At 34.7% G+C, this 22,424-nt stretch overlaps 1 protein-coding gene across 1 annotated transcript in view; it reads left to right on the top strand.

Annotated features, from left to right (window-relative positions):
• SEMA3E (semaphorin 3E) overlaps positions 1-22,424 on the top strand; it is a 290,397-nt gene that overhangs the window by 173,828 nt on the left and 94,145 nt on the right. Inside the window, exons 3-4 of the mRNA XM_003896387.5 lie at positions 10,580-10,639; positions 13,303-13,422. Coding sequence (XP_003896436.3) covers positions 10,580-10,639; positions 13,303-13,422 — 180 coding nt within the window. The remainder of the gene's footprint in view (positions 1-10,579; positions 10,640-13,302; positions 13,423-22,424) is intronic.

Raw genomic sequence — 22,424 nt, 5'->3', positions numbered from 1 at the left:
ATTAAGTTTTCTTTCACTTGCTACTCAATTGTTAAATAATAGTTCTGTATTGAGGAAGAACATCCAATCTATTCATAGATAATTTGAAAATAAATGTATATGTTTCTTCTCATACCCATTCCCTGCAATTTATTTATAACTCTTGTAATTTCAAGATGCGACCAGAAGAGATAACGACATTTTATTATGTTATGACTAGATTTTCTGGTTAGGAGCTTTCATTCAGCAGCATTACATTTTATTTCTACATAATGCATAGTTATTTAAACTTCAGTTGCTGGTATAATTTAATTGAACCTAAGTCTAAGAAGATTTAAATAGATTAAGTAAAATTGTTAAGTTTTAAATAGCTAAAAAAGCAATTCATGGTAATTGAATATTTTAGCTGTATCAAAAATACATTTAGGGAATTCCAAAAACAAAAGTAATAACTACAAAATATCTTGGTATTTTGTTACAGTCAACCCACTATTTACACAACTATTCTGTTATCTGTAATTCAAACAATTATTTGAAAAAAAAAAAAGTATGGAAAAAAGCATTCCCTGTGACTTTAAAACATTTTAATACTATGTACTAGCATTTTATTTATTTATTTTAGACAGAGTCTCACTCTGTCACTCAGGCTGGAGTGCAGTGGCATGATCTCAGCTCACTGCATCCTCCGCCTCTAGGGTTCAATCGATTCTCTTCCCTCAGTCCCCAAGTAGTTGGGATTACAAGTATGTGCCACTACTCCCAGCTAATTTTGTTTTATATTTTTGGTGGAAACAGTTCACCATGTTGGCCAGGCTGGTCTCGAACTCCTGACCTGAGGTAATCCACCTGCCTAGGGCTCTTAAAGTGCTAGGATTATAGGTGTGAGCCACTGCACCCAGCCTGTAATGGTATTTTGAAATAGTGGTTGTGATAATATTGTTTAGTCAGCTAAAATTAGTGTTAACCAAAAATAAAATTCCTCTGGATATTACGCATGGTAAGGTTTTCCACATTGCACCTAAAATTGTTGAAAGCATTTCTCTGCCACTTTCTCTTTTCTATGAGAAAAGCTTTTTTAGTTATTCATATTCATCATATTTATTTATATTTACCAAAAAGAAGCACTAGATCTAGTATATTTGTTTGTGTTTCCTTATTGTTTGTGTTTAACAATTAAAGCCAACATGTTAATTTTAGTTTTTATTTTATTTTAAATTATTTTAATTCAATTATATTAGAGGACTTTTTGAAGAGAGCAGAAACCAGAGTGTAACAGCAAAGAACACAGATTCTATAGCCATATTGTTAGGGCTCCCATCTGAACACTACCTCTTATTAGATGAGTGATTCCGGGCAAATTAGTCCACAGCTCTGTTTCTCAGTTCTCTTAACTGTAAGAACAGATAGCCACAGTATCTTTCTCTTAGCTTTTGTGAGAAGATTAGGTGAGTTATTAAGTGCCTAGAACAGTGCCTGGAACATAGTAAGCACCGCCTTAATATTTGCTGTTTTCATTGTTATTATTGAAGCTAGATGATTCTAATGTGCTACCATAGAAAGTGAGGGATAAAAGTATTACGTATTTTTAGGTGTTATTTAACTAAGTTCTAGAAATGTATATGGGGACATGAAGTATGCAAAAAATGAATAAAACAGTGCCTACCCTAAAATATTTATAATATAATAGACAAGATAGATAGATATACATGTGCCATATGTGGCACAATTTGAATAGACAATAAAGGTTCAAATAAAATGCTAAGAAAGTATTTTAGTAGTGGTTCCTGGAGGAGATATAATTTCAATTGGACTTTGAATAATAGAATTTTGACTGGGAGTGAGAACATAGAAAGTAGGAGTAGGAAGGACAGAAATTTCAGAGGAGTGTAGAATAATGACTAATGTTTTTGGGCTGAAGTAAATAGATGGATTGGGGGCATGTGGGTGGGAAAAGGGTATGCAGTAAGAGTTAAGGATGGGAACCACAGACTAGTTCATGAAGAATACTGACTGCAATGCTATTGAAACAGAATCTTCTAGGCAATGCAGGAGTCACTGGCAATGCAGGAGTCTCAATATGGGCATAAAATAGTTAAAATTGTAGTTTAGTGATTACTTTGACAGCAGCATGATGAATAAATGGATGGAAAATGAGAATAGAGTCATGAAGCCAGTAAGTGGCAGTTAGAATTTAAAACCAGGTACATCTGTACTAGAAGCCATCACTGAGAACCAGGTTATTGCTTTGAGATCAACTTCCATATTGGTCTTCAGTGTGCCATTAATTTTGCTAGTTCCACCTCTGTTATGAGGTGTTTCTTTCTCCTTAGCTCTTATTCCCTTTGCATGCCTGCATTTTACCCTAGTAATGGTTATGAACTAGTATAACAATTAGTTGCTGGTGAGAGTAGTAGAGAAGAAAACACTGACTGGTATTATATGTAACTGTACACCTTTTGTTTACTTATAGTAAGGGTTGAGAGCCCCAGGAGACTCCAGTATTCAATCACAGGTAACAGATTATCCTGTCTATGTTCTGTCTGAATATCCCCTTGCAATCTGTACACATTTGAGAATTACTAAGACTTCTTAAAAAATAAATCAAAATTATTCTCTGGAAGATATGAATACTTGTTTAATGTATAAAATTTATTTTCTTTTTTCCTATTTCATGAAAAAATAAAAAATGAATATGTTTATATATTTAAGTCATATTTTGGCAGAACTCATAGAATATTTCATATTTGGTAATAAACTTTCAGTTTTAGAAACTCTGATCTATAGTTTTTATCTTTCTAAATTTCAGCTGGTTTTTCTAAAATTATTCTCACTACTATAATTTAAAGCTAAAACTGGGCCCGGTGTGGTGGCTCACGCCTGTAATTCCAGCACTTTGGTAGACCAAGGTGGGCAGATCACCTGAAGTCAGGAGTTCAAGACTAGCCCGGCCAACATGGAGAAACCCTGTCTCTACTTAAAATACAAAAAAATTAGCCGGGCATGGTGGCGCATGCCTGTAATCCCAGCTACTTGGGAGGCTGAGGCAGGAGAATCACTTGAACCTGGGAGGTGAAGGTTGTGGTGAGCTGAGATCGTGCCATTGCACTCCAGCCTGGGCAACAAGAGCAAAACTCTGTCTCAGAAAAAAAAAAAGAAAAGTCAAAATTACACTACTTAATTTGGATATGTATACATATTATAGTTCTGTTAGATAATTCTGTTTATAAAAATATTCATATCTTTCTCATTTATTCAACTTCATTGTATCAAAGGTGAAAAAAATTTATTGTATTTTAGAATTTAATTTTTTATTGAGTAGAAAGGCATTTATGTACAATTTGCACATAAATGTCAGATGGCATTTCACATTAATGATACCAATTGAATAAATTTTATCCATACAAAAGACCATACATCAGGCTAAAAATGTTTGTGTGTAGTTATCATATTTTTCTAGTTCAAATGCTCAGGAGAATAAGCTTTTTAAAGTACAAATTTTGTCCATAGTTCAAAATATTATAATTCTGGCATATAAACTACTTGAATAATGACAGTCATTATAATTAAGTATAAAGGCATAAACATGATGACAGATAATGTGTGTCAGGTTAAAGATTATCATTTATAAACCATTAAGATTATTTTAATGTGTTATATTCTAAATATATTTTCTTGTTTTTAATAATATTTATGAGATCTATAATTAAGATGTACATTGATGGACACTGGTGCAGTACATAGATGTAAATACAGAAAGAAAACCCCAAATATAGGCAAATACTTTTCATTAGAATAATAGAAATAGGAAGAGAATATAAGATAAAATTATATAGGCTTAGTCACTTAAAACATATTCTATGAAGATAGACTTGTATTAACTGGATTGTTTTATTTACTATTTTTAAATAAAAAGATAATCTAATTTTTACAGTTAAAAAATTATTTCACATTCATTAGTTTGTTTGTGCTCTCCTAAATCTCTGAGTGTCATAACATCTTGTAACAATAAGCTGTTAGATCCTTAATCGTGGTATAATTATGTGACTCAATAGGGAGTCCAGAAAAAAAATTACCTTGTAATTTAATTTATACTTTATTTTATTTTTCTCCATTGAGATATGCAAGAATAGTAAATGGCTTGTTAATGTGCAGTGGAATGATTAAATTATATTGTGGAGGTATTGTGATGAAATGATGTGTATTTAACCTTTTGCTTTTTGTATCTTTTTTGGTACAGAGATTTTGGAAATCACATTACACGCTGTTGTTTAACGGCCTTTAAAAATGTTTTGTGCAGAACAAATAGCCTAATTTTATGGGTTTTTGTTGATGCTAAACTCTGGAGCAGAACCAAAAGGCATCCTGACTGCCAAGACAAATGAAGAAAATCATTTCCCTTACTAGCTTGGCAGAATGTTTTTATGTGATGGTTTTAAAAAATAACTTTCCATTTCCAGTGAGGTCTTTCTTTGCCATATATTGTCACCTGAGTTAACGTTTGGATGCAGTTCTGAGCCTATTAAACTATTTAAAAATACCAAACAAACCAAAACAACAACAATAAAACTTTAGTAAACCTATATTTCTGCTACTCCTTTGGAGAGTCCCCATGTGTTGAACTTTAAAGAGTGTTCATACTTATCTTCTGCCTCTCTTCCATCTACTCAGAGTGATCTGTTCGACATCCGTCTACCTTTCCTCAGAAATCCTATGAGTCTTTAAGAGCCTAGGTTATTGCTAACATCCTGTGGTATTTCCTTCCTGATTAAACTGGAAATTTTTACTTGTTTTATTTATTTAACATGTTACAGCATTTTCATGCCAACAAACCTGATCTCTCAAACTTCAGTGTAATCTCCTTTGACAGATTGACTTTACCAAGAATGTGATAAAAGGCATATTGACTGATACAAGCCAATCAACAGACGTTGAAAAGCAGAGACTGTGCTTAAGACATTGTGCCAGATAGGCACTGGTAGTGAGACAGAAATAAGTCACTGCCTTGCCCTCTGTAATTTATAGTCTAATAAGAGAGCTAAAATTAAGTACACATCATTGTTGTCCTAGATAGAGAAAATAAGAACACTATGAGGGATTAAAGGAGCGAGAAATACTATCTGTTGAAAAAATATCAACAAAGATTTTGTTGTGAAACTCTTTGGGAAATGCGCCTGAAAGAATAGGTTATTCTTACAGCAATTGCCATTATTAGTTTTGCTGCTAGGAACAATGCATGTTCTGGCAATCCTAGAAAAGCCATTATTGTCTTCACCATCACATAATATCTTTCTGACAAAAACTGTGAAGGGTCTGAGATTTTATCTTGCTCTCAAGACAGGTTAGCCTGTCACAGTTTCATAGATGTTGTCAGAAAACATTAGACTCTTGGGTCAGAGACAAAAGACTCTATTACTCATGGCACAGCAGGCAGCAAGAGCTTCTTGTTTCCATCAGTGTCCTTGCCCCTCAAGTCCTGCAGGGGGTGATGCGTGGCAGCCTAGGTAGACGCTGCGCTCAGTGGATATGTGTCACATCTCAGGGACCCCAAGCTTAGGAAACTCCCAATCTTATAAGGTGACTGTTAGCAAAACTGTCTAAACTTTGTCTAGAGAAAGATATAATCTTTACTATCCTGGTCAGGAAACAAATCTTTCATTTGCCCTGGAGGGAGATTCTATTTCTCTCTTTTCAGGCTATTTGAAAAGATATTCTGGAATAAAAGCTGTCAAAAGATGTATAAAAATGCTGTGGAGAATTAACCCCTCAACAGTGTGTTTAACTGGAAATGGTCATTTTGAAGCCATTATTTAGGGGAATACAGAGCAATATGTGATCAAACTAAAGTTTAAAGAAGTCTTCATTTTACATAATAATGAAAAATGAGTAAGAAGGGATGGTACTATTGTAAAAAGAAGCAGAGCCTGTATCTCGTAAGTTATGTTATAAACATAATGCATTATTCTGGATTATGGAAGAGGTATTATCTAATCTAGTTATATTGATAAGGGAATTAGTAATGAAAATCTTTCCTGATAGATGATCCTAAATGAATTTATATTTTATTATATATGATAAAATACATATATTTGTAAACATAGTCTATATATACATGCACATGTTCTAGCATATCTATTTGAATAATTTATACTTCCACAATAAAATCATAATTCCCCAATCAATTTGAATCTCAAATTAGAATGGGTCTTAGAGGTTATTTATTAAAATCTATCCCTGAGTTCAAGAATGGTTTTCCAAAATAATAGATCAGGTCAAGTTTATAAACTCTGCAGCCTCACTTCTAGAATTCGCCCTATAGTGGGGTCAGTGACTCCACTCAGGTGTATGCAAAGCTGCACTTGAACCGGATATTGACTGATATCTTTCCTAAATCATACATGACCCACTGATGGATTTATTGCCAACATCAACATCTATTCTAGGATTTTATGCGTGTGCTTTTTGCTTTAGGGTTGGTTTTATTTTATATCACCATTCTTTCTGTGTTTATCTTTTCTTGTGCTGCAACATCAAAAACAAAACTGTGTTTTCACTTAAAGTTTATATGCCAAAATTGTGTTTTCCTTTAAAAGTTTATACACTGCACTATGAAAATTAAAGAACACCTCATGCTGAATATTGTTAGTAAAATACTGCTTGGGGCTCATTGCACCAATGAATAAGAACATAAAAGTAATATTTTATACCTATAATTCAAACCACAGAGTGCTTGTTTCTATGATAATAAATTAAATCAGATAGCATTTATCACTATAAAATGCTATTATCACCACTTTGATAAATTCCCAATATTACTCAGGTATCAGGAGCTGGATTTGGCTACATAATGTATAAGTTAAGTGACACGCCTCTTTCACTTGTGGGATATACATGCCTTACCTGATATTTTACGAGCCATGGCTTTAAGAAAAAGAAAAAGCGTAAGTCTTATTTATTTTTCCTTCTTTTTTTTTTTTTTTTTTTGAGATGGAGTCTCACTCTGTCACCCGGGCTGGAGTGTAGTGGCGGGATCTTGGCTCACTGCAAACTTTGTCCCCCGGGTTCAAGCAATTCTCCTGCCTCAGCCTCTGGAGCAGCTGGGACTACAGGTGCACACCACCGTGCCTTGCTAGTTTTGTATTTTTTATAGAGACAGGATTTCACCATGTTGGTCAGGCTGGTCTCAAACTCCTGACCTCAGGTGATCCACCTGCCTCGGCCTCCCAAAGTGCTGGGATTACAGGTATGAGCCACTACACCTGTCCTAAAAAAGCTGAATCTTGAAGATATTTAGGATTCAAACAAACGTGAGATTTTGGAAACTAAAATGCCTGTAGGAATCATTCATGTAAAAGAAAAGTCTGAAACAAATCAAAATATCTGTTCCATTTCAACTCCGGAGGAAAGTTGCCACACAGGAATGCTTGCCTAGTGTTGCATTTCATCATATTTTTCTAGGGAAATCGGAAATAGGGATTTTTATGCAAGATTTTTAAATTTTTAAATGTTGGCTCCTAACCTAAAAATAATTACAATTTGCCACTAAATAAAAAAATACCACCAATCAGCAACGTCTAATATTTTGTTTGATAATCAGAATGTCTTTCCAGGCTGACAGAGCATAAACTGGGATGGTGATGGATAGAGGAAGGGGAGGCAGAAGATAATAGAGACTTTAAGGGAACAAACAAACTGCTGTAGACAGAAGAGTCTGTCTTGCTGTCATAGGCCTACCAATACAGTCTAACAACAGTAAACACTGACACTGGACTGGAAAAGGCTGTACCTGAATCCTTCTCAACCAAGGTCTCTGAGGATTCTTAAGCATCCTGAGGAGAAAGAGGTTGTTTGTAAAAATGTTAATGATGTCTTGAGAGGCCCATGCTACTTGGCTGTGTTATTTTGACTCCTTCATCAAATTCTTAGGTAGCCTGGCGTATTAGTCCATTTTCATACTGCTATAAAGAACTACCGAGATTGGCTAATTTTTAAAGGAAAGAGGTTTAATTGACTCACAGTTCAGCATGGCCAGGGAGGCCTCAGGAAACTTCCAATCATGCTGGAAGGTGAAGGGGAAACGAAGCACCTTCTTCACAAGGTAGCAGGAAGAAGAAGTGCCGAGCTAAGAGGGAAAAGACCCCTATGAAACTATCAGATCTTGTGAGAACTCACTCAATATCACGAGAACAGCATGGAGGAAACTGCCTCCATGATTCAATTACCTCCACCTGATTTCTCCCTTGGAAAGTGGGGATTATGGGAATTACCATTCAAGATGAGATTTGGGTGGGGACACATAGCCTAACCATATCATCTGACTTCTATGGAGGCAATTAAGTAAAAACTGTAGAGTATTTTGGTGAGAACCAACATCTCTCCAAGATAAATCACCTGACCAGCTGAGCCCATGAAATTGATATGGTCGCATGAGATGGTGCTCCCTTGAAACGCCCAGGGAACTTAAGAAAGGAGGTGGACTGAGCATTTTCATTCTGGTGAGGGAGCGATTGATCCAGCAAATGTGGGGATAAACAATGTTAAGTGGAGACTTAAGCTCTTGAGCCACAAAAGCATTTGGGAACTGACCAGTTGCTGCAGTTACTCATATGGATCACATTCCTTTGTTTCCACCCATAGATTTATTGCAATGTGGGTTTGCACAGATAATAAGAATTTTTTAAAGAAACTCCCAAAATAATAGCATCTCTTTGATAAAGCTGTGGTAAGGATTAAATTAGATATTGTATTTAAAGCACTTGGCACAAAAATTGGAAAACTTGATAATGCTAAGTGAGGGTATAGGGGCATGGATTGCCTGTATAGACATGTAGCCATTCTGGAGAGCGGTCTGGTACTACATTCACAGATGCAATACTTACTTGCCCTGAGACCCAGTAATTCTTATCTCATGTATATATACCAACGATTTTCTTACACAGATCCAAAAAGGGCATGTACAAAAAGGTAACAATTTATTTGATGTCATAGAGACTTGGAAGCAATCTGGGTATCCATCGTTTGGAGAGTTGATAAGAAAATGTGGGGGAACCACACCTTAACATTACAAAACACTCAGAAACAGCAGACTATATGTGTGCATAGGACTATTGAGGGACCTCAAAAACCCAGTTCTTAGTGAAAAAGATAAGAAAGAGATAAGATTTAACTTCAATACTATTTACATAAATTAGAAATATATGCACAAAAAGCAGTAGTATACACTTTATAAGAATATATACAAACAAATAAGGTACCTGGTAACAGGATACAATAGTTGCCTCCTGGGGGGATGGAAATAAAACATGGAGTGGGAATAAGGAAATAAATAATTAACTAAAATAAAAGAGGAACTCTTTAAGAGTGTTGATGAAAAGGAATCATGAATTAAGTAATATAACAAACTCAAACTTCTGCACATAAATTGATAAAGCAAAAGAAGGAAAAAAAAATAAAGTTCTTAACACAGTGCCTGGCACATAGTACAATTATTCTATAGATTAAGCAAAAAGAGGACCAAAAGGAGTCTGAGAAAAGAAAAGAAAGTGATAAAGAAAAAAAACTCTTTGAAAAATAAATTAGGTTTTGCAATTAGAAATTTGTGGAACCAGTTAACAAGTATAGTTATACTGATTTCTGCTTGTGGTCTCAGGAAAGTGCTAGATACTATTGCAGGTAAAAAAGAAAAGTTTGATATATTCTCCTTATCAGAGAATAAATCAACAAACTTAAAACATAAGTTTTAAGGAATGTATAAAGGAAGAAAACAATAAACTTAAAATGCAATGAAAACTTTTGGAAATCCAGTTGGAAATTGGTAGAGTTAAACAATGTTTTTAAAAAATAATCACTCTGGGAGGCTGAGGCGGGCAGATCACGAGGCCAGGAGATCAAGACCATCCTAGCTAACACTGTGAAACCCCATCTCTACTAAAAATACAAAAAATTAGCCAGGTGTGGTGGCAGGCGCCTGTAGTCCCAGCTACTCAGTAGGCTGAGGCAGGAGAATTGCTTGAACCCAGGAGGCGGAGGTTGCAATGAGCCAAGATCACGTCACTGCACTCCAGCCTGGGTGACACAGCCAGACTCCATTTCAAAAAATAAATAAATAAATAAATAATAAATAAATAATCAAAGAGACAATATGGTGTATTACTGGGTGATACATTATAAGTCAACATTAAAGAGTCATTCATCCTTTAATCATTGTATGCAGCAAACGTTACGGAGAGCCCTCCACACAGCAAGTTCTATGTTAAGTAGTAAAAACAGAAGAAACTGCAGGATGTGCCTGAGTTGGAGGAGCAGTTAGGTTTAATATGGGAAAGGGCTGGTTAAGGCATGGCTGTCCTCTGAAAGGCCAAGACTTGAGGTGAACTTTCAAATATAATTTTTTTGAAAAAAGGATTTATCATAAAGTAAAAGCCCAGAGATAAGTTTCTTAATTATGCAGATAATTATGTGAATAACACAAAGCCCCATTGTATCTTATCAGAAAATAGAAAAAAATGGAAATGTCTTGAACTATAGAAGAAAGCGAAATGGTTTTCAGTGTGGTTTATTTTTATATGTAGTTATCATAATAGTACATTATCTTTTATTTTAGATACACTGGCCTAGTACAGCTCTAAAAATGGAAGAATGCATAATGAAGGGAAAAGATGCGGTAAGTATTATTCATTGTAAATTAAACAAATCATCAATTACATCCCTAGTTAACCACAAAGAACTGAATCACTGAATTTTTATTTGCTCTTATAAAAGCATGTGTGCAATTTGGTTCATGAAGAAAAAAATGTATAGGCATATAAGACATAATTATGTAAAATTAATTTCAATGTAGAGTTAAAGGAAGCAGAGATGCCATTGAGATCTTGGTTTTTATTTTGTTTTTAAATATCTTAATCAACTTGGGTTTATAAATTCCTTATACTAATGCTTATTTCCCATGTATTTGGCAGAAAAATAATTACAGGTAATTTTTTTTTTTGGTAGGAACAGTTAAGCACATTCTTTGTGAGATTTCACTTTACATTGTTTAGTAAATTAGAAAAGAATGAAGAAAAAAAAGTCAACAAAAAGTTTGAAAGAGGCAATAAACACATTTTACCTATTCCTAAATATTTTTAGGGTCTCTTCTACTTTAAGAAGCAATATTCTCTTTCTCTATAGTTTCCCTGCTAGTGTGAGTGGCAAAAGGCTGTGCGTCAGCCCGCCGACACAGTCCCTAACACACTAAGACGTCAGTGATAGGACTTTCACATACAAGCAGTGTCTAGCTGATTTCGTGACACAAATGCACCCTGGAGGAAGGCCTGGACATCTGCCTCTGAAAGTGAACTTATCCTTTTTTTCAGTAAGGAAAAAAAAAAAAAAAAACTATATAAATGACTAACACACATTATACTAACTCCTCATTCTCTGTAGCAGCTGGGTCACAGCCAAGGAGTGAGTCAGCACATTCCTGTTGCCTTAGCCCACCGCATGATGCTGACTAATTGAACATATTCTTAGGCCACGTCAATCTAAGCTCAGCTGAGCCAAAATGTGGTCTAATAGGCTCCCTGTCAGATGTGACGGTGTGTCAAGAGAGGAAATGCAGGTGCTTATGGAAACAAACAACAGATATTTTCATCATTCCTGAATGATCAGATTCTACCAAATATATGGGTCACCTGAAGAATAAAATATCATGTGATTGCAAATTTGAAGAAATAAATATACCTGTGTGCTCTAGATAATCAATTCAATAGTGCACTCCTCGTTCTTGCCAAGTGATTCCGCTGGCCTTTTCTCCTAACACTGTTACAGGATAAACTTTAAAGTGCTGAAATTGCAACAGGTCCTTATAAAACATGACATTAATTGATCATTACGTGTATTGATTTCAAGTAATACTGGGCACTAAAAGAGTTTAGTATTCATTTCATAATTTATTTTTAATGAAATAGCAACACCTAATTTCTCAAAAGAATGCTTACTAAAATTAATTTAGCCAAGTTGATTTTGAAGCAATTGTAAATGTTTCTTTAATTCAGTATACTGATCATTAAATTCACTTACTGATGGATATATTAAAATGTTATTAACATGTGTTATGTATTAGGTGCTGTGTTCAATTAACTGGGAAATGCCGAGATGTGTAAAACAGATTCTTTCCTCAAGAAGCTCACAGTTGAATACCAATGTTGACAAACTAGAGCGTCTAGGCCAAAGGTGGCTTGTTGCCTATTTTTGTAAATAAAATTTTATCGGAACACAGCCCCACACATTTAGTTTTGTATTGTTTATGGCTGCTTTCATGCTATAGCTGCAAAAATGAATAGTTGCAACAGAGACTAGATAGCTCATCAAACTAAATACATTTACATTCTGGCCCTTTACAGAAAAAGTTTGCTGATTCCCAGTCTACTACTATTTCCTACAGTAATATAGTAATCTTATCATAGCCCTACAACAAAATGTTGTTTTTATTGGTTAGTTTTCCGTATTTACTTAACAATTCTCTCTGAAAGTGCTTTATGTAAATTTGTGAGTGTGAGAATGTAGGACTTACTTTCCAAAACATTAAAATTCTGTTTGTCCTAAATACTGCATATTTAGAGAGGCTAAGGCAGGTATATCGCTGGAGCCCGGGAGTTTGAGACTAGCCTGGGCAACATGAGGAAACCCCATCTCTACAAAAGATACAAAAAGATTACCTGGGCCTGGTGGCACATGCAACTTCCTCCAGTAGTTGCAGCTACTCTGGAGGCTGAGGTGGGAGGATCACTTGAGCCTGGGAAGGCGAGGCTGCAGTGAGCCAAAATTGCACCACTACGTTCCAGCCTGGGCAACAGAGTGAGACCCTGTCTTGGGGAAAAAAAAAAAAAAAACTGCATATTTCCATATGAATAACTATGTTTTTTCTAATTTTTGGTTTTAATGACTTTATGCTGATTCATTGTTTATACTGTACTTAAAAAACCAACAGTGTTGGGAACAGCTTAATTACTTAGTGGAACATATTACCATGAGAATTTTTACACTTGAAGAAATTTCTGAATAGTGCTTTTTTCATTCCTCAATTGTAAACTAGAATACATGAAAAATGATACACTCTCATTATAAAATGTAATTTACACATCACTGCTAACCAAAATGTGTTTCAGTAACCCCACTTTCTTCTCCAACTTCTTGTCCTCTTTTCTTCTACCCCTCTTGCCTCCTTCGCCCAACAGAGATTTATGGTAAAACATGAGCTTTCTAGGGCTAGGAAAAACAAAAATCAAAAAGGACTAAACGTGTTTATTATACTGACAGATTCCTTCCTTTTTTTTCCTGCTTTAGGGTGAATGTGCAAATTATGTTCGGGTTTTGCATCACTATAACAGGACACACCTTCTGACTTGTGGTACTGGAGCTTTTGATCCAGTTTGTGCCTTCATCAGAGTTGGGTATCATTTGGAGGTAAGATGTTTCATTCATTGCTATCAATAAAAATAATGCTTAAAACAACCTTGTTCTCAAAGAAAGACTGCAGCATTTCTTCCCAAGAAAGATAAAAGCATTTGTGATATACTGAATCAGTTTGCTTGAGACAGATAAATTGTCTTTCTGGGCCTTCAAAATTCTTGTCAGGTACAAAATCTGTGAACCAATTAATTCGCTATGTACTCAATTCACTGAACAATTTTATTTGCTTAATTCGCCCACTTAAGAACATCTCTTAACATCAAACTGTGTTCTCTATTGTGTTATATTAATATTTTCATTGATTTAACCACCAAACTGGAATATGTATATAGGTGTGTGTGTATGTGTGTGTATATATATAATTTACATAAATAAAATATAATATTTTACAGGGGCATGCAAAGACTTTTTGATTCTGTAATTATTTTCTTATGGTCAGATGAGGTAGGGAATGCAGGAGGAGGGAATATTTCAAACTGAGTTAAGGTAAATATTACTTGGTGCCAGTTACAAATCTCTTCCGCTAAGACTTTGCCACTAGGTGATACTGCCTAATAAAAGCAAATCCCAACTGAATCCTGCCACACATATAATACTTACTAGCAAGCAGGCTCAAAGATCAGTCATATAACCTATTCCTGTAAGCTGAGTGAATCTCAACTCTCATTAATTTTAGGTACATTTTGAAGCACTGTATATCGCAATTTTACCCTGAAGCATATGAAACAATATATTCATGTAGAATCTGTTATTTTTCATCTACATTGGAAGGCAGAGTCCTACATTAAGACAAGGCACAGATAAAATAGAGTTCTAGGTATTCTGTTGTTAAGCAGCTAGACTCATGATTCTTATATTCCATTTATGAAAATGCAGCAGTGGCCATAAAATATTAATATTTTAAGCCACCACATACAAACAACACCGTTTCACCACTAAAATATTATTTCTGATATTCCTTATACTAGTTAACACTCAAGTGCAAATATAATTCGAAGTATTTGAAGTGCTTAATAGCTGCCCCTAGAGAGTGCCCGTGATTTAACTACTTCAGCTGTTAACTATCTGTATAGGCAGATGCTATCGTTAGCATATTTTAAATGTTAACTAGCCACCCCTAGTTGTAGATTAAATTAAGTAACATCTAAAATACATCATGGTGTATTTACTGAATCATTTTAAAGAAACAATGCAGATGATATAATAGAAGAATTTTAGGTATATGGAAGGCGAATCAGGCCACTGTAAGGTCAGAATATATAGATGTATACAACAAAGTATACATAAGTATATAAGTGTGTATGTGTAGACACAGAATATATACCTCTTGTCGTGCAAATCTGCTAGAAACCAATTCAGTTTCATTTATTTTAAAATGCTTTTGTTTCACCTGTATTTTTAAAGGAATTTTCCTTCTTATAGAATTCTGGGTTAAAAGTTGCTTTGTGGTTTTGTTTTGTTTTCTCCTTTCAGTATCTCAAAACTACTTTGTCTTCTAATTTCTTTCTAATATAAAGTAAAGCTTTATTCCTATTGATGTTTCCCTTTTAAAATTGCTTTTATCTTTTCAGATTTTGTCTTTATCATTTGCTTTTCAACAATTTCAATAGTGTGACTTTATGTGTGAAGGAGTGGGAGGGATCGGTATCTGTATTTCTTAGGATACTAAGATTCTTGGATACCTAACGTTATTCTTTCCATCTAATTTGCTAAATTTTGATCATTATTTCTTCAAATAATATTTATCCTTCATTTACCCACTCCTTTCCTTCAGGATACACACACACACACACACACACACACACACATACATGTGTGTGTATATATATATGAAATATATATATGCATATATATACTTGTATATAAATAACAGAAAAATAAATATATATATGTATATTTGTTAGACTTCTAGGCATTGATCTAAGACACACAGTTCATTTTTATTCAACCTTTTTTTCCTCTACTTTTCAGATTGGAAAAATTCTATTGATTTATATTCAAATTCATGTACTCTTTCTCCTGATATCTCCAATACGCTACTAAGCTCACCCCATTGGATGTACTATACAGAGCGTAGTTTACTTGAAAGGCGTATTAGCCCATGTAAATTTGCAATGGGCAGTAGCCACCTTTTTCAGCTTAGCAGCCACTGCCTTTTATGTACTTGCACACACAGTTCAGATGTTGGACAGCGATGTTGAAGATAATTTACAAGGATACATACCATAGCTTCTAGATTTCACCACTCACTTTTCTGCTTGAGTTCTAGCCATTCATTTCCACATGAATTAAGGGATTTCCTCAAGTGAAAAATCTCTCTAGTCTTTGTCTATTCTTAATTGATCTCCAGTGCCTTTTAGACGTTTTAAAAAATAAATCTCATATGTATATACACAAATATATAGTTTATCATCATTTTCTTTGAAAGATTTGTCCAATATAAGATGCATTATCAGTAGCAGAACTGGAAATTGGTGTACTTTAACTTCATACACATGATAGTGAATAACTTTATCTCACATAATTATCTAAATATTAAATATGATTGAAATATTTGAGTCATGTTAGAATCTTTAAATATGATTGAACATTATTTCAATCAAATTCCAATAGTTGAATGCTTATATGATTGAAATACTATCCCCCATAATTATCTAAATATCAGATATAATATATTTTGAAAAAATTATATATATACATACATGTCACAAGAGGAACTGGTGGCCATCCAATAATAAAAGCAGTATGAGATTTATCCCCAAAACACCATTTAAAGTCTTGATACAATTTTACATGAGGGAATGAAAAGTTACAAATCATTTAGTCAAGGAGAATACTTTGATTAAGTAGTGAAGAGGCAGTGATGTATGGAATCGGTTTGCAGAAATTTATGTTGGTTAGAGAACAGCAGGAGATAAAACTGGGATAAGTTGGTGGAAGATTTTAATACTAGACATTGGCACTCTGTGTTATTGTAAAGACAGCATGGAGACCATGAAGGAGTTTTGAACAGAGTATTTGATTGACAAGACATTCATAATATTTAAGATTGATTCAAGCAGGGAGAGATGAAAAGCAGAGAGAAATTTAAGGAGGCTATTACATGATCTTTATGAGAGATCGTGAAGGTATTTAACATGGTTGTTGCAATAGTAAAGAAAAGGAAGTGTTGAACTCAAGTGAGAAGCTGCTCAGCAGGAGAGTTTCTGTAACTTAGCATTTTGTCTGATGTCAAAGATGAAAGGGAATTAAAAAACAGTTCTAACTTTATTTCTTGCTGATTGGGAAGAAATACAAAGTTCTTACCAGCAAGAGAGAGCTATGGAAGCGGGGTAGGTTTTTGTAAGAATCTAACAGATGTCCAGTATTTCTGTTTTAATTTTTTCATTTTCACTTATGGTTATTTGAAAGATTGAGTCTGGAGCTAGGAGAGGGTGTTCTCAGAATAGATTGAATTATTAAACCCTGGGGGAGTAGTTAATAGTTTCCTCTGAGAGTCTGTCTTCTCTTCCTCTCTCTCTCTCTCTCTCTCTCTCTCTCTCTCTCTCTCTCTCATACTGCTTTCACTTTTCTTTTTCTCACTCTCGCTTTCCCAAAATAACTTGAAAAGTGCCATTATTTAGGTGCTGGTAGAATGTCTAGGGACTATCATGAGCACTCAGAGAAAGATTGGATATAAGGTAAATCAGGTTAGTGCAAAATCAGAATTACATTTGTAAAAGAAGAACAGTTTTAAAATGATAGTTAATATTATGAATGGTACAGTTTTAGTAAGGGGATAAGTAATTAGAAAGGGAATTACTGAATAGTGACACAATAAATGCAATAATGTCATTGATTTAATCAAGAAATAGGGTCGTGCTGGGCACAGTGGCCTGTAATTCCAGCACTTTGGGAGGCTGAGGCTGACAGATCACTTGAGGTTAGGAGTTCCAGACCAGCCTCAGCCTGGCCAATATGGTGAAACCCTGTCTCTACTAAAAATACAAAAATTAGCCAGACACAGTGGCTGGCACCTGTAATCTTGACTACTCGGGAGGCTGAGGCAGAATTGCTTGACCCTGGGAGGTGGAGGTTACAGTGAGCCAAGATCGCACTACTGCACTCCAGCCTGGGCAACAAGAGCGAGACTCCAACTCGAAAATAAATAAATAAATAAATAAATGAAATAAACAATTGTTAAATAAAATAAATATAGAGAAGAACATAAAAAGTGTAAGAATGCTGAAAGAAGATTTTTCTTAGAATAGCAGATAGGGAAAACTTAAATTATTTATTTTTTGCTACAGGCGTTGTTGATGAGCTTTTGATTTTGCATCCTACTTAATCCCTCTATTTTATGGGGGGATTTCATGGAGAATTAAATGAATGTCCCTGCTGCTATTCTCTCAAAAGTCTGAGAGTACTTTTTAAACAGTAAAAGGTGATACAAATATAAACTACTACAAGTTTATGTCTACCTCTGATTTTACTCATGTCTCAAAGAAAACAGAAATTATGTGTTGAATGTAGATGCTCAGACAATAAGAAAGAGAGTTTTAGGTATAAAGCACATATTTCTAGATAATTGGCAGAGACCTTGAACTCTTACAAAATTAAGATGGTTTTCATTACTTAATAGCCAACATTTCTCTTAAGAATGAGAAGACTTTAACACAATAATATTAGCATGTTACTATTTGTATTAGTTTTCTTTCTTGCAAACAAATTACCAAAAATGTAGCTGATAAAAACACAGCTTCACACACTTATGATCTCACAGTTTCTATGGGACAAGAGAGTCCAGGCACTGTTTAGTTGGCTTCTCTGCTAAAGGTCTCCCAAGGCTGAAATCAAGGTGCTGCAATCTTTCTGGAACTCAGGGTCATATTCCAAGTTCATGAGGTTATTGGCAGAATTCATTTGCTTGCAGTTGTAAGACCAAGGTCGTCATTTTCTAGATAGTTGTCAACCAGGGCCTGCTGTCAGCTTCTAGGGGCCACGTGCAGTTCCTTGCCATGCGGCCCTGTCATAACATGGCTGCATACTCCTTCTAGGCCAGCAGGCAAATCTTTCTGTTCAGCTTACTAGGAGAGAATCATACAACACAGCTTCATCATGACAATGACTATCCCATCATGTCTGCCATATAAAGTAGTATAAGGAGTGATTTCTTACGATATTCACAGGTGGGCCTACACCCAGAGGAAGGGGATTGTATAGTACAGCTATATTTGAGAGTGGGATTCTTGAACACCATAAGCATTCTACCTACCACAGTATTCTTTCCATATCTTACATGTGAAAGAAAGGTTGCATTAATACAGGTGTTTTTAGAAAATGTTTCTGGGAGACACAAGGCATAGGCCCAGAATGAAGGATGAGAAATGAAGCTGTTCTTTTTTTTGAATTTTGTAGTGCTCCTCTTAAAAGAAAACTGCATTTCTCCTTGCAAAGATTAAGGGATGAAAGTGTGGACCATCTCCAGAATTTTTCTGCCCAAACCTGGGAAAATTTGGTTGTCCTTGAGAGCATAAGCATTTGAATATAGACTGCTGCCATATTTTAACAGTGTACAGTATCTTTTCTCAGTCTATATTTACAGCATATTTGTATTAAGTATGCAGACTAAATTAGTCATGCAAATATCTTTTGCATCAAGCAGTGTTCTCTATGATTTTCAGTAGATGGTTTTGATAAAAGTTTCCTCTAGTGCAGAAAGTAGCAGCGCGCTATTTGGATAATCATAAGGGTTATACATATACCTCTGAGAGTACAAATCTCTCTGAAAATATGTTAGACACTTTACACAAATAATGTTTTCACAAGGTAGTCCACAGTTAAATGTTATAGACTGGAAATATGTCTTTTTCTAGTTGCTTGTATTCTGTAGTTAAATATTTTGTATAATGACAGCAAGAGATTGCTATTTAGACATAACAATGTTCTTGCCTTTTAAAGTCATATGTGTTATATGTTATCTCATTGGTCCCTGAAAGCTTGAACTCCATATTTTAAGTAACTATTGAAAATACATTTTTAGGCAATGATTATTATTCCAAGTAAATTAAAACATACATGCTACAAATACATGAATTTTAAAATCAGATGTTTTCCTCAAAAGTATTTTATTAATGTTTGTTTCTTAACTTTGTTTTGGTTCTGTTTATAGTACAAAGTAAAAAATTCATTGGGATATTCAGCAAAACTTGTAAGTTTATGAGGTTCACCCATTATGTGACTGAAATTTGTCTTTTCTCTTTCACAACTAAGATCATTATAGCCATGCATTTAATATTCTTTGTCCTTTCACAAAGAAATATGCATATCTTAATTTCACAAACCATTTTCTTTAATATCAATTCTTCCTGTACCCAATTCTAAACCCCCGAAATTCTGAAGATTTCCACATTTGTTATTTTAATGAGTTTCTGTTGTATCTGTTTATTACTGCTTGTTCATCAAAATTATCTTAATAGTATGTAAAAATATTAAAGATAATCATTTTAAAATAATTTGTAAAAATCTAGAGTTGGTAATAGCCAATTGAATAGAATAAATATATGAAAATTTACATTACTTTTTATAACATTTATACTTTCAGATAATTTTTATATACTAAACTAGACTTTAGTTAACCAAAATGTCCGGTTTATAATTTGTACCAAGATTTTTTATAAACATTTAATAAACATTTTATAAACATTATTGGTCACATGATGTGAAGAATGACTCTGGTATGTAATTTCTTGATCCATTTATGTGAAAATAATACATAGAAATGTTTTACTGATTTTAAAATCATGGTAATTTTTAATATTCTCATTTCAAATAAGTGATTAGAAGGTAATGAGGACCCCCTATGAAGTCAGGATATGTTTTGTTTTAGTCTATGAGAGTTTCATTCTGCAGACTAATTACTGTATATGGTTTTGCTTGTTTTGTTTTGACTTTTGCTAGAAAAATAATGGAGATTAAGGGTCATAAAAAGGGAGATTACCTGACAATGGTATTTTTTATTTTTCAGTAGGAGAAATGGGAGTATTTTATGCATTGGATTTGATATTGAAAGCTAAATGTGAAAGAGAAAATTATTTACACTAATATAGTAGCTATCCGATAAATATCCAGCTCATGCCTGTAATTCCAGCACTTCAGGAGTTTGAGACTAGAGTGACCAACGTGATGAAACCCCATCTCTACTAGAAATACAAAAATTTAGCCAGTCATGGTGGCAGACCCCTGTAATCCCAGCTATTCCGGAGGCTGAGGCATGAGAATTGCTTGAACCTGGGAGGCGGAGTTTACAGTGAGCCAAGATCGCACCACTGCATTCCAGCCTGGGTTACAGAGCAAGACTCCATCTCAAATATATATATATAAATACATAAAAATATATATAAATAGTATATATAATATATAAAATATACATTTATATAAAAATATGTAATATAAAAACTATATAAATGTATATATAAATTAGCATTAGAAGAATTCAGTGGAAACCAATACTTTAAAAGAAATTGTGCATTTTATCCATTGGAGTATGCCATTTTCTACATTGTTTCTTCTGCTTTCTTTACTGAAATCAAAAGATACTTTTCAGTGTAGCTAATAGAAAAGGCACTGTTATGTTCCCCGGGGCATTAAAAGGTGAGCCTGACACTTTCTCCAGAAGCTTGCAATCTATTATTTTTGTGATTTTAAAATGCCCAAGGTTATTTAAAAATGTTCCAGAAGAGAGGGACTGTTCCTTCTGGCCTTCCTCTCCTGTCAATCTTATTAGTGAAAGCTGGTTAAATGTTTTTCTGATGGGAAGGAAAAGAGGATTCCCTGTGCTAATTTTTGTCTAAAAATGATTATATGAAAGCTATTGGAAAGGTAGACTTCTTGACAAACGTCACTTATGGATCACTCTTTTGCCTGCTCCCTGTGTGTGAGGCAGTCAGTAAGAAACCCCACTCTCTAGCACCATGTGCCTGTGAGCAAAGAGAAGGCCCAGAGAGAAACAGCATGATGCTTATGTTGCTGAGCAGCCTTGCTGGTGGCCGCTAGGGAATGAGGGAGCGCGAGAGGCATATGTTGAACCAGAACTCCGTAACTAATTAAAGAACTAGGAGGCTAAATTCACAGGGAGCAGTGAGTGCTGCTATGAGGACTTTTTTTTCCCCCCTACTTGAACAAATATAAATACATGGAAGAAGTCAAAATAAGGAAAAGTGAAATGCTACAAAGCCAACGTTTGCCCACCCCTTCCATGGCACTCCTAATTCTGATTTTGTTGATTTTCACTCAAAATATTTCATGGACATTCATACACACACACACACCCACACCCACACCCACAGACACACACACATACACATATGGATATAATTCTATCTCATTCATTCAAATGCCTGCCTAGTATTTCACGGTAAGAATAAACCATAATGTGTTTAATTAAGCAATTTATCTTTAAACTGTTAATCCTGAGGCTACAGCAAACCAGAAGAAGGAGAATGAGTGTGGTACTTTGAGTGATTTGGCACCTAAAGGGCAAATGAGCTTCTCATGGTTGCGACCCAGCAAGCATTCACGTCTCTTTAGTTTGATCAGACGTTAGAAACTGGCAGCAATATGCCCAATTCAGCTCACAGATGTGCTTTGTTTGTCACAGACAGTGTTTCTTGTTTGTTTTCTTGCAAAGAGCCTACATTTAAAAACCGGTTGGTTTCACATAGTAAATTGTGATTTTCAATGGACCCGCATAAAAAGAACCAGTTGGTGCTAAGTAGTTGCAGCCCCACTTTCCAATGGGACATGTGCTTAACAATGTTCCACAGTTTCCATCAAGCACACAATGCACACTTGCACCCAGGCTCTTTGCCAGTTTGCCATCTCCACCTGGCCCTAAGAGGCATTTGCATTTGCTGCTCAAGTACTAGAAGGAATATGCACCTCCTCAAAACGCTTAAGTGCTTGGAATCTAGTAGTAAATAACTATGGAATGAGTGAATGTGTGAATTAATGAATGG

Source organism: Papio anubis, chromosome 4, assembly GCF_008728515.1.
Source record: "Papio anubis isolate 15944 chromosome 4, Panubis1.0, whole genome shotgun sequence".
Lineage (NCBI taxonomy): Eukaryota > Metazoa > Chordata > Mammalia > Primates > Cercopithecidae > Papio > Papio anubis.
This window is presented reverse-complemented; position numbering and strand designations above follow the sequence as displayed.